General features: G+C 40.5%; 1 protein-coding gene across 2 annotated transcripts in view; it reads left to right on the top strand.

Moving 5' to 3' along the window:
- nrp1 (neuropilin 1) overlaps positions 1–13700 on the top strand; it is an 83414-nt gene that overhangs the window by 27750 nt on the left and 41964 nt on the right. For both annotated transcript variants that reach the window (XM_015389853.1, XM_015389854.1), the window contains 2 exons: positions 8809–9036; positions 13146–13301. In XM_015389853.1, coding sequence (XP_015245339.1) covers positions 8809–9036; positions 13146–13301 — 384 coding nt within the window. The remainder of the gene's footprint in view (positions 1–8808; positions 9037–13145; positions 13302–13700) is intronic.

The following is a 13700-nucleotide window of genomic DNA, read 5'->3' as shown; positions in this document are numbered from 1 at the left end:
CCATTTTGGTTTGCTTGATTCCCTCCTTCTTCGCCTTCTTCTTCTTATGTTTTATGTGATTTGGCAAACAACTTTTGGTGCATTACCGCCACCAACTGCTTGATTTCCTCTGTCAACACTGGCAGTAATACTGCAGATCGTCACTAGGAGGCGAGGAACCGAGATAGCGTGATGTGTAAACGGTCGTCAGAACCGAGGTCGGCCTGGTTAACTGATCCGAGCTCGGACCGGTCTCGGCATGTATTGGTTTTTCAAGGGTAGTGTAAATGGGGTAACATGTTTGTTTGTTTTTTAACCCACCCTCATGGTGCTCTACTAGATGGTAAAGTTGGTGAAGTCAACTTGAAATTTGTACAAATACGATTTTGAAAATAAATAACGGAGAGATGATTTGGTTTTTTTTATTTTTATTTTTTTGATTGGAACTGCAATAAAAAAAGGATCAAACTTGTAATTATGGCTCTACTTTTGTGGTGTTAGCTCAAAATTGGGCATGCATAAATTGAGCCTCTACATCTTGCTTTTACCACTGTTTGGGTATCCAGTTCACATGAAAAAACCACAAATGGAGATTTGGGAAAGTGTTTTTAAAGATTACATGTTTTCCCCCAACTGAAAGCTCAGTTGCTAATTGCTGGCGTGGCAGAAAGTCTTTGTTTTATCTAAATATCGCTGTTTATGTAGACACGGCTTTGTGTTTCATTCCCCAATAATCAACCCAACCCAGAGATAAACTGTTTAATTAAATTTTTGGTAATTAAATAAACTAAATTGACCTCTGAACCAACTGGAAAGAAACACAAGAAAGTGATAACTGCAAAGCCTAATGCATCCATCACCACATCTGTTGGAGTTTGATACAGTTTGAAACCGAAAGAAAAATCTTGACAATGAAGTGATATTCTGTCTAAGAATCTATCTAATTTCATGCTCTGTTTGTGCTTTAGTCAAGGCGTCAAAGCGCCACATTAAGCCAATGCAATATGGCAGGCAATATGCGTGGGTCAAAACAAATGAATCATAACCCCATATGTTTCCCTCCTTACACTATAAGCGAAGCTATGATTCTCTGAGCTGTGATCGAACAAATGCTGTTAAAGTGTTGCTGTGTTTTGGTGAGCTGGCATTCAACAGGGGCCGATGGAACCGGCTGTTGTTATAGCAGAAACACCAGTTGGGGAGAAAGTAAACTCAGTCCTTTTTAAGCAGGCATCACATCAGGAAATCCTCTTAGTGTCCCAGTTTCTGGTCTTTATCAAAAAGAAAAAAAAGGATGTCCTGGTAACATTCTGGTTGGTTGGCCCAAATGTTATTAGGTTATGTCTGCCTTATCAGAACACAGCAGAATTCCAAGAAGAATTTCCTGCTGATAGGCAGTCTTCCTTTGTTTGGAATAGCAGAAGATGAAGGATGAGGACAGCCTACAGCGTTACTAGTAACCAGACAGGTGCTATAGACTCCATTTCATTAATTAACCTTAGCAGCAGTGTATAGGGAAGCCCCCCCGTGACCTCTGAGACGTGATGAATAGCCTGGCAAGGTTCCTTCTCTCTTCTAATCTGTGTTTGTGATTGTGTTTGAGTGGCTGGGTTTGTGCGTGTCGCCACCACGGCAGGGCAGCTGGTGGAGTGTGGGGCCATTTAGGAGATCAAAGCCACACTCCGCCCCGACATACGCAAAGTCATCTGCACATGCCGCCTCATTCCCCCCTGATAGGCCGGCTAAATCGCAACATTCTTTCCACAATTACCATAGTATTCCCCCATCTCCTCTATTAGCGGTGGCTGATTAGAAATGAGCCGTGTTAGGGGTCCTTTGACGAAGCAGAGCAGCTTGGATGAGGAAAATAACAGATCTAGCTGAAAATATGCTAGAACAGAGACAGAAGTATAAATAGTTGGAGCTTGAAGACAAGCTGTGCTTTTTCACTGGGTGAACCAGAGTTTGAGGAGGAGAGGGAGTCCAGAGGAATTATTTTTTTTTTTTTGGCTCTTTTACACATGGCGTTCTTTTCCCCCCTGTGGAGGGGAGAACCTGGGAGCACCATTTCAGCCTTTAGTGGATCCAAAGCATCACTGCACCATGAATTTGCTTTGTGCTTTTTAATACGGCATTCTCAGCTCCTGCCAGATGCAGGGTCCTGAGATCAATTAACATCTCTGTTTGTTAGAGTCGGAGAGAATCAAGCACTACGAGAGATACGGAGTTAGCTGATTAGCACCGCTTATCAACAAACAGAGCATTAGCTGGAAACAAAAACAAAACATTGTGTTGGCTAACACATGTAATGTTTAATGATGAGACACAGATGCTCCATAACAGATAGAGAAGCGGGAGGTTTGCACTTGTGCATGTCAATGAAGGAAAATACTGCGACTGCCGGCTGTTTATTGCTGTGATTATAGGCATGGATCACAGCAAGTCCACGTCTGGGAGTTAAACTCAAGCAAAGGTCAGACAAAGACAAACAAACGTTTCAAATAAATATATGTAAACACACATCCCTTTTGGGATCATGTGCCAGATTATAAAAGTATGTTTACATGGGCATGCTGACCCCACCAAAGCTGTAAACTAAATACACTTTCCCCCACTCCTCAAAGCGCTGGCACTCTCAGCTCTGGCTCTTATCAGCTGTGGCCTGCAAAGTGTCTAATTGGAAGGGAACAGGTTGTTTTGTGGCTCCCTTTGGCTGATTCCACATCACTCTCTACCCCTCGCCACTGCTAGGTCCCATCAAGCCATCTTAATTAGCACGGGCTATTTATTTTATAGCCTGCAAATTGGCAGCGGCGCTTGACTGACCAGAGACTGGCAAGAGTAGCACGGGAGCAAATGAGATGGCATGGGGGAGATTTTGAGCTGAAAGGAGTAGTCTATCTGGCAGAGTAGTTTTATTTCTTTGTTAACTTTTATTTTAATTGAACAAAACAGTGATGTAAGGAGGTCTCAATTAAGATTTTCCATCTGCAAAGCAAATTAATCTTTTTTTTGTACTTAGCTTTAGAGATTTTACAGGCTTTATGCACTGGTCCAGTTTGTGACTGTTAGCTACTTACTTACTTTGTTTGTATAGCAAAAATTAACATAATGTCATCATGACCAGTGGTACAGTCCAACTTGAATGGGCAGGTGCCTGATTGAGAAGATAACATTTAAGCAATTCCTCGTACTGAAACCAAAGGAGGAAACAAGGAGAGAGGACAGTTCCATTTCATCACAATGAAACCTTCAGCAAAACTCAGCTCAGAATGAACAGCCATCTGCTTTAACCCTCTGTGGGTTTGAGAAGAAAGAACAGGAATGCTAAAACACAGAACCGCTGTAGTAATGCTTCATCTAGAAGAGAAACCCAGATAAACTAAGGAGCTCCAAGGTTGGACAAAAGATTTTTTAGAAACAGCCCAGCTGATAGCCCAGATAGGCTCGGCCTTGGACAAAATATTAAGATATGAGCCCCCATGTGTTGCATTCTTATTAAGTATTCACATTTGCAAATTAAAATCTTGCCACTTTTGAATGTATTGAACATGTGGCACTTTTGGCTTCCCCTACATGCTCCAGTCACAATGAATCCTATTTATAGACTTCTGCTTGCATGAAATGTTTCAATTTAAGTACAAAATATTATGTTCATAACATGTCTTTAGTAATTGAGGTTCTACAGAAGGATTGTCTGTTTATTCAATGCTCCAATGCTGAACCTGCTTTATCTGATGCAGCAGTGGACCCACCTATTTTTCACATTAGGAAAGTAGAAACAGCGTCGCCTCATTACAATATATTGGAGTGGTCCTAATTATAACATCATCCAGCAAAGATTAAAGAGCAGCTTTACAAAAAATTAAGAGAAGTCAGCGGCCAAAGCCATTTGGTTGGAATGAAATATGAGTGTGCTTCCCCAATACTTTAATATCAATTTAAAAGAAAATAATAATAGGAAAATATTTTATGTAACCTAAATATAAGGCCTATGTGTGGCATTTCTTTACAAAGTTTTTTTTTGCTGAAATAAAATTCGCTGACTATAAGTTGGACTTGTCCTCCTTCTCAGCGGAAGTGAATATAGATGAGGGCCACACTTTTGTCCTTCAAAGGCTTTGTCCAGGAAAGAATCAAAATCAGTCTAATTTTAAAGGAGAATCTTTTAAAAAGTTAAAATCCCCATCAAGTAAGACGAAACTAATTATACAAAAATCCCAGGACAACTCAAGCTTCTGTGGAGAGACAAACATGAGTTATTGGCAGCAGTAACTGCAGATTCTGCATAAATGAAGAGCAGAGGCAAATAGTGAAGAAAAGTGAACATTATGTATTCCAGCAGCTGCAGCCAATAGACACTGTTGCTGTTTTCAAGCTACTAAAATGCTAACTAATGCATTTCAGATTTACACAGCTTCGCTCTGGACTGAAAATATCATAAGAGTTCATTTTGTTTTACAGAATGCATGATATATCCAAATGTGAAAGGGCTCATGTGAACAGTGAATAAATCATCCCTCGTGTGAGGTGCATTCTTGTACTTGGCTGGAGCAAGGGCAACATTTGATTGGTTGCAGATCTTTCCCTGTTTAAAAAAGGCATTTGTATGTCAAACCGTATCAAAAATCCACAGATAAATGCACCGATGGCAACAGAAAACAAGCAGTTTTTAAATCAAGATATATTTGTATTTGCATCAGAAATACAACACTGAACCATGTCCTGGGCATTTTTGAGTCACGTGTTTGTATTTATGAATCCCATATGTGCTTCTATTTTTATTCAGACTCTTTTAGCCCCACATTAGTTTGAGTGGTTAAAAAGTTATTTTGATTCAAAACATTAAATATACTATATATATAACTCAAACCTAAGGTTGATGAAGTTAGGGATCAATGCAAACCCAGTGCCAGTCATAAAGAGGTGCATTCAACTGAGCTAAAGTTTGATTTTCACAATTAAAAAAACCTGCTACCATTTTAAATGAAGAACGTCTCAATCGTCGGAATTTGTGTTCCTTTTTTTCTACTCATAAGGCTGTAAACTGTAGCAGCATTCATCCAAATGCTCACTAAAACATACACAACTTTACACACAAACAGACATTTGGAAAGCAACTTTGGATTGGGGCTCCAGAAAAGATGTCAATGTGAGAGAAGAGAAAGATGGAATCAAACCCACAGTTTTCTGATTTCACAACACAGCTCCTATTCCCACTGAATCACAGTTGACAGTGTGTTAGCAAAAATGCACAAACCATTTCAAAGGGAGCTATTTTCCTAAAGGGACACGAGAAAGAGAGCAGAGTTTCTACTAGTGGCTTAACGGTTCGCTCTGTGGCATATCAACACCCTGGACAGTTAACTGAAGAAGGCAAGGACCTAAAGATAATAGTCACTTACTCTTGCCTCTCCCAGCCTCCTTTAGGTGGAACTTTATATTGCTTTCAATTACTCAGCAGAGTGACTGATTCTGTTTGAAGTGGGGCCACCATGTAGCACCACAAAACACATTTTATCAAGAAATCTTGTGGTCACGTCACAATAAGATTACATCCATCATATAAAGCACACACCTGTGAAAATATGGATTTGTATGGCAATGCTTTTTCCACAGTGAAAATAACAAACCTCTTTATAACAGTTAGAAAGGAAACTCCACCCCAGCCTGTACCCCATCTTATCAGACATGTTTCCTTTCTCCTTTTACTGAAATGGGTGTTTGTGTTGTAAATACCAGGTTGGCATAGCTGAGACTAAGAATGTACGTTTGAGGGTGCTGGTGAGTGTAGACCTGCCTTCCCCATCTGTTTCAATGATTGGAACTCCACACGCTTCTGGTTAATGGTTGATTTAGTGCTGAAAGAGTTCATTTTCCTCAAGCAATCAGGCCTTCTGTCAGTGTGACATAAGGGCAACATGAAGGGGAGGGGGAGGTATGAGGAAGGCATGAGGAATGAGGTTGGGTAGAGGGTCCTAATGACCGGCCAGAGAACAACAAGGTACATAAACAGTGGTGATTTTCCTTTGCAGTCCAAAATCAACACCCTCAGCCATCTTGGCTCCAGCCAGAAACGCCAATGGTGATTAGCTTGAAAAAGAACAACATGGGGAAATTTAAAAAGTAGGCAGAGAAAAAGTACAAAAAAATGTCATATTTAGACCCAGATTCTTGACCAAATGTAGTTCTGCTTTCTAGCACACAGAGCAACAGTTTAGTAAAAGTGAAGATTGAATTGTTTAACATCAAATTGTCATTAGGTACCATAAACAAAGTTCCAACTTTCCCTATTAGAAATAGTCTACACACTCACTGAGTATGACGCAAATTGAGCTGTAGGAGGTCAGCAGTAAATGTTCAATCAAGGTCACTTCTCTTTCCTTCTATAAACTTCGGATCATTTTTTTCAAAAGCTATGTTTGGACTGAAGTCAAACTACTTGTTGAGCATTTATATTTACAAATGCCATTGGCTTTAACCCCTCTTCCATCATGGCACAGAGTCAGCCAGGAGAGACAAAGAACAGTAAAGCAATAAAACAACACAAGGTGAGATAGATTAAGTTTGGGGGCAGGGAGTAAGAATTCAATTGACCCTTAGATACGTATATATTTGTCTCCAGAAGCTCCCTGTCAACACAAGTGGTGTGTTTTGTACAGACAATATCAGAGAAATGCACTGCCATCACTAAAAGCCTCCCCACCGCTGATGGTACCACAGAGCATTCTAGGTGTAGTAAAGGGAGCTGGGGAGTTAGCACCTCCCATACAAGGAAGGAGTAGATAAAAGAGATCAGCAAGATGATAATCTCACCGGTGGGAGCAGGCAGAGTGTTCTGCCTTTCTCACTAGTCCATTTTGGTTTTCCTTTGTATATAGCCAGGGACGCAGAAAATGTCAATAGAGAAATTTGCCCTTGGTTTTACCTTAGAGTAAAAATATACAGGTAATGCAGGACAAGACAAAAGTAACAAACACCCAGAAATAGAAAAACAGGCATCTTTTATTTGATTAATGACATTTGCATAAAGGACAAGAGGTGAGGCCACCTTATGCCAAGGTTTTCTTGGAACATTTTGTATGTTGTGTATATGCAGACTGTCTCAGGTACTCTGGCTTCCTTTCACAATGCCAAAATATACCTGCTGGCATAAATGATTGGTTCACTGGTATTTCACTTTTAGAGACCAAGGTGGAGTGAATAAAAAGGATTGAGGTAACTGAGGAGTCATATTTAGATCCCAGTCTCTTATCGTTCATTTAAGGCTATGCATTCAACCTCTCTGTGGATTTGGGTTTTTGAGTAAACCCTTCCCAAACCTCCAGTCTGATCTGGTCGGCACAGGGGGGGGGAATTTAGTATGCAGGCAAGTGAGTTACATTCAAGCCAACAGCTTTTGGAAGTCCAACAGCTATGAGGAGTACTTCACTTCTACAGCAACAATTTTGACAGAATTGGTCTCCATCTATTGTTTTTTTTTTCAACCAGAAAATGCCTGACATTATCCCAAATGCAGCAAAGGTAAGTGCCGTACTACGTCCAGGGAACAGCGTCTTTCAGCAAAATCCTTCCATTTTCTCCAAGTAAATACAAGGGGAAGCTGTGAAATTAATGGTACCTACTGTTCTCGAAGGCCACACTTTAGCTGCTGTGCTAAATGTCAACTCTCTTTCGAGTCAAAAACGCTGCTCGCCATGGCTTTCAGCTTGTGGAGAAAGAAAATCAATATGGTTCTGCAGCCCTTTACTCACTCTGCTGGTGGACAGACTCAAGTGGGCCTGATGGTCTTCAATTAGGAGCCAGGCAAGATGCTTGAGTGACGCCTGAAAAAGCAGTTTGCCAGATTCATTTAAGCTACAGGGACTGCAGGACAGCAGCTCTATCCAGCGATAACTCCCTGCAATTTTGGTCTCTATTGGCCACATCTGCACTCATCATGCCAGCTGCCAGACTTGCATTAAAATGTTATCCTGGGTACAATTCGGGCTGCTAATGGCTCCAAATAATTGCCCCGAATGACAGTACTCTTTTTTTTTTTTTTAGTTATGTGTTTTTTGCATTGAGCAAACCTTGGACCCACACTTGAGCTGACAAATCCCAACATCACTTACCCCTATTGCTTTTAGAAATCATTTTGCAGCTGTTGGAGTATTTTTCTTTTATGTGTCACTCATTTTCAAATCATAATTTTGTGCTCATAAGAGGTAGCTACTATGGGAAGCGTTTTAATTTTCCTCATCAGCCAAAAGGCAGCTCTCTGGGGAGCTGTGCATAAATATTTTGACTTCCCTCTGTGTAAAACTGTGAGTATGTGTGTTGATGTATGCACAGCCATTGCTCTCCCTTCCATCATTCAAGCTCGAGCACCTCTCATGTGTTTCACAGACATCTTGATGAGGGCTTATGTGTGTGTGAGACAAGCAAGAATTACGGTTTGAATAAAACTGTTTATTTGTCGTGACTTTGGTGATTTAGGCCTTTTACTAATGTTTACAGGGTTGGTCCAGATGTTCCAGGACTCACTGATTTAACATATACTTGCTGTAGGATGTGGAGTGATGTTTGTCTTAGGAAGGGGAGAAAAACAAAGAGTAAGTCAGAGGCAGAGTTAAGAGATCCAGATGTAGCACCTAGTGAATAGAGGTGGTCCCTCAACCAAGGGCCATAAACTGTCCTGGTCTAAACAGACCTGCTGGGAAACAGGGGAGAACTCAAACAAATCAAATTCACAACTGCCATCCAAAATCATTATCTCCTCCTCTTTTCTTTTTTTGCCCTTTTCTCCCATCTTTTAATTCATAGTCTTGTTGTTCTATTCCCCTGTAGGTCCCGAGTGCTCCAAAAACTTCACCTCCAACAGTGGTGTCATAAAGTCGCCAGGGTTTCCGGAGAAATACCCCAACAACCTGGACTGCACCTTCATGATCTTTGCCCCAAAGATGTCAGAAATCATCCTGGAGTTTGAGAGCTTCGAGCTGGAACCCGACCCAACACCCCCTAGTGGTGTCTTTTGCCGCTACGACCGGTTAGAGATCTGGGATGGTTTCCCAGGAGGTGAGCAGAAACAGCATGTTGGACTGTCGTTGAAAACAAAGAAAAAAAGACAGGAAATTTACCAAATCACCAGTGGTGGATAAAGTACTCAACAGTAGTACTTGAGTAAAAGTCCTCATACTCATAGTCAAATTTTACTCACCAACAAGTAAAAGTTACATCTACTCAAGTTGAAGTATTGGATTACTCACTTAAAAAAAAACATCTAAGTTTTCAAAATTACATGCATTTAAAAGCCCCTAAGAATTCAAAAATACAAGTTACATTTTCTAATATCAGTACATTTCTGTGTAATTTCCAGTGTAGTTTTAAAAAACATTGCCTGATGCAATGATGTGTAGAGCCACCTGCTACAAATTCTACACCACCTGTGAAGAACGTTAGCATAAACATGACACAAAAAAGGAAAGCTAACTTTATTTTTTCTTATTAAGTAGAAGTGCGATTCTCTTCACACTTTCACTGGTGAATAGAGGTTTAAGGTTGAGTCTATTACCAAAAAGAAACCACAGCTCTAATTTGAGAAATTGTCCTACTGAACAATTCAGCCACATGGCAATAACCAATGGCTTAATACAATTTATAAGTCACAAATAATATCTTCCCTGAGTTTGTCACATTTGTGGACTCAAGTAAAGTAAAGAAACTCAAAAAAGTACTTAAAGGAAAAAGTACTTTTTATACATACCAAGGACTTTTTGAAACCACCTCTCCCACATCTAGTTAAGTCAAAGTAAGCCCTGATCTCAGTAATTTAAGTCGATTAATTATTTATACTATTTTTAATTTACCAATCTTTACTTCATCTAGAATATGCAAAAACTTAAAACACTAATTGTTATAAAAGTAACTTTGAAAATCTTATGTCATGGAATCTCGAAATAATGAACATTATATTTGTCAGCTTAGTTACTCGGTCAAACAAAACTATCCATTTTCTGTGACTAGTTGAGTTTCTAAATCGTAAATGGCCTGTACTTATACTGCGCTTTTTCAATTCAGGAGATTTGACCACACTATATTTAGTCATTCAACCACACACTGATGGTGGGAAGCTATATTATATCTACAGCTATAGTAATTTTAATCTTGTTTTGAAGTAAGAAAGGAAGGTGCTATCGCGTAGCCCTCTCTTATGCTGAGAGAGTGAACAGATAATGACTTTTTTCTCTGATTTTTTAGTATGTGATATATATATATATATATATATATATATATATATATATATATATATATATATATATATATATATATATGTTTGTTAGGTTCAAGAATGTAGGTTCATAAAAGAGAAACTGAGTCCACACAGAAGAGGGATTTTTTAACGGCTTCTGCAGAAGGAGAGAGCTACATTCTGACTGACTTCTTCTGCAGAGCCTTTTTTTTGCAGATCATAACACATGGGGTGGGTTACAAAATAGAGTAAACAGACTGAAGCATCTAATTTCTCCAATGTTCCATATGCACACACATTAACTTTACAATCATCATTGAATAAACCTAACAATGTTTTAAAGTAAAGACATACAGCAAAAACTATATTGTATTGCTTTGTCTGAAGAACTGAGGGCAGTTCCTGATAAAGAACCGCATGTTAGCCATTTTTGTGCAAACACAATGCAATGGCATTTGAGCTACTCTGTGTGGGGACACTGGTTTCCTATGAAAAGTTAATGTAAAGAAAGATATTTTTTGTCAATGATCCAAAGAAAAAGGGGTTTGCCATAAGACGATGGAAGCAGGAGAATACAGCAGGTTAGATAACTAGATTCAGCTTCATTTAGTGCAGTATTTCTATATATATTACTATATCCAGACCAGTGACCTGAACAGTCTTTACCATACCTTGCACATGTCTCAGTTTTCATTACACTGTTCCTTTTTCACGTCATATGTTGGCTGTGTGCAACAATATGCTAGGGCCAATACATTTGAACAAGGTCTAATATAAGATATAGGGTTTAAGCTTTTGCATGACAGTCCTATCTTACAGAAAATACCTCCAAAAGTTTTTTTTTTCTTTTCTTCCAATTTCTCACCAGTGGGTTGGAAAAAGTTGCCAGAGATGATTCATATATTTAGCTAAACCGTTACGGACCTGACCCAAACCAACCCTTGCTCACGTATTCCCATACACTCACAAAAACACACAAAATCAAACACTGCCCTGAAACAGTTTTCAGAATCTATTCATCTTTAAAGTCAGTGGGAGGACGGTGAGATGAGGTGAGGAGGGTTCAAAGCTTGCCTCCACAGCCTGAGATTAGCCTTTTAACTCAGCAAGCAAAATCACATCTTGAAGTTTTTATGTCAGAGATTCCAACCCCGGGAGCTGGCAAGATGAAAGCCTGGCTCACCCGTACGTGGCTGAAAACCGAAAGAATTGTTATCTAGCTCTGCTTACCCTGGTTGCACATCAGTATTCGCTGCACCTAGCCTTCTAGGTGATAAGGTTGAAGTGTTAATCACAGACGCCTATTCTGGGGAGTTTAGTTAAAGTTCACATCTCTGATGATGTTAACTTTGCAGGGCTGACCTTTGATTCCTCAGAGTGGGGCTCGTTTGGGAGCCCTCCCCTCGAGTTTTCCCGTTTCATTTCGAGGATTTGTGCTGATTGAGAAGATTGTCAGAGGGTTGGAAAAATGAGAAAATCCATGGTTGTTCTGGAATGTAGTTTTTGAAGAATCAGCATGGGGTTTGAAAAAAAAATGTCTCTGCTCCTCTTTAGTTATTAAAATTAAGAGATGACAGTGGTGGAATAAGATGAAAAAGCCTTCCTTTTGTCTAACAGTGGCAGAAACCTGTCACAAGCATTTTTTTTTTTTATCATAACACCCTTTGAAGGTTGCTGTGTGTGACAGATAGTGGTGTATAAAAATAAGCCACAGGAGGAAAATAGAGTGTTGGCTTTTGCCAGTCGCTTCCTGTTGTGCCTGCTGGATCGATAGTGCATTAGCACAGGAGGCATGCTTGCTACTGGAGTGTGCTGAGATTAGAGATGTCCGGGCATGCAGCCGGGGGGATTCACACCTTCTTGTTCCCCTCGCCCCTCAAAGCACACCTCACTGGACAGCCACTGAGGAAGAAAGAAGAACCTCTGCGCCTTTCTTCCTTCTCCCTGTGGAATGTGGAGCCAGGCAAGATGCAGAGTTCATAGTGAGTTTGTTTAAAATTTCATGGCACTGTGGAGTCATGCAGATAATCCGGCAGATAGGCTTTTTTTTTTTATTTCTTCAGATCAGGTCTTACTGGGATTAAAGGCACACCATATTTTCAAAGACATGTACCCGGCATCTGTTTTATGAAGATTAATGTTAGCCGTCACACCACTGCGTCCATAAGCCAACCCACCACCAACACCCACCCCCCCATGGCCTGGCCTTTGGCTTTTATGTTGGAGCAGGGCTGGAAGTGCCATGTTTTGGATGACAGGAGGCTTTGGGGAGGCAGGACTGTCACTCGCTGCTGATCACAGCATTACTAATCACAGATAAGCTGCAGGTCCCCACGCACTGACAGGAACACATTCATAAAGGGGCATGGATCATAGCACACATCAAAGGAAGAGAGCAAGGTCACTGTGTTCTTTTGCTCTCCCTCACTACTAAACCCTCTTTCCCCAGGTTCCTCTCTTTCCATCTCTATCTCTCTCCTCCTAACTTTCCACTGTGTTTCCCCCATTCTTCTCAGGCTTCTCAGCGGAACCTTCACTTCTTGTCCTTTTATTGCTTTCTGTCTCTTAATGTTCTCTCATTGTCCCTGCTCTATCTTTACTTGTTTGACTTCCTTCACAAAACGTATTGGGTGATGGCTGTCGATGAATAGGAGTCTGGCTTTTTGGTATTTACAGCCAAGCAAATAGACGGAGACTGTGACCTGGCCCCACACCACCGGCCGCCCTTCTTTTCTCTTTGTGTCCGGCAGGCCAGCGGATCTGGAATGCAAGGACGTTTTTTTCTCATGCCTCTTTATGGGGTCAGCGCCATACCTCACTGACACACTAGTTTTCACACCTTGCTTGGGGGGGTTACTAGTTAAACCCATGTGTGACAGGGCTGCAGCAACCATTTTAACAATGCCTGTGCTTTTATTCTCATTTCTGTTTGCAGTCGGGCCGTACATCGGACGGTACTGCGGCCAGAACACCCCCGGCAGGATCATCTCCTATACAGGAATTTTGGCACTGACAATCAACACGGACAGCGCCATCGCTAAGGAAGGCTTCTCTGCTAACTTCACCGTCCTGGACAAGACAGTCCCAGAGGGTGAGCTGGCCCAATCATGATGAAAAAAACAGATGGTGGAACGGATTAGTAGAACTAAAACTCATTTGAACCATTACTACTGTATACTATTATTCTAACACATGGAGGTCCCACGCTTTGTTGTATGTAACAGCTTAGTTTATTTAAAAAAATTACAAAAATAAATATTTTCTGAAGATTTCTTAATGAAGAGCAAATGCCCAGTGCTTTAAGTGGAAAAAAGTGTAAACGTTTCCCTTAACGCTATACAAATATGGGGAGTATTTTTGTAAAGATCCACCTATCAATTTAGAATTTAAAGAAAAAGAACAAACAAAGCTCCCCATTCCACCCCCCTTGAAAAATGTTATGCCTTTTTAAAATTTGTCATCTTTGCTGGCCGTGAGACAGACACATCGC

Source organism: Cyprinodon variegatus, unplaced genomic scaffold (assembly GCF_000732505.1).
Source record: "Cyprinodon variegatus isolate N-32 unplaced genomic scaffold, C_variegatus-1.0 Scaffold476, whole genome shotgun sequence".
Lineage (NCBI taxonomy): Eukaryota > Metazoa > Chordata > Actinopteri > Cyprinodontiformes > Cyprinodontidae > Cyprinodon > Cyprinodon variegatus.
Note: the sequence above shows the minus strand (reverse complement) of the source record. Positions and strands in the feature narration are given on the sequence as shown.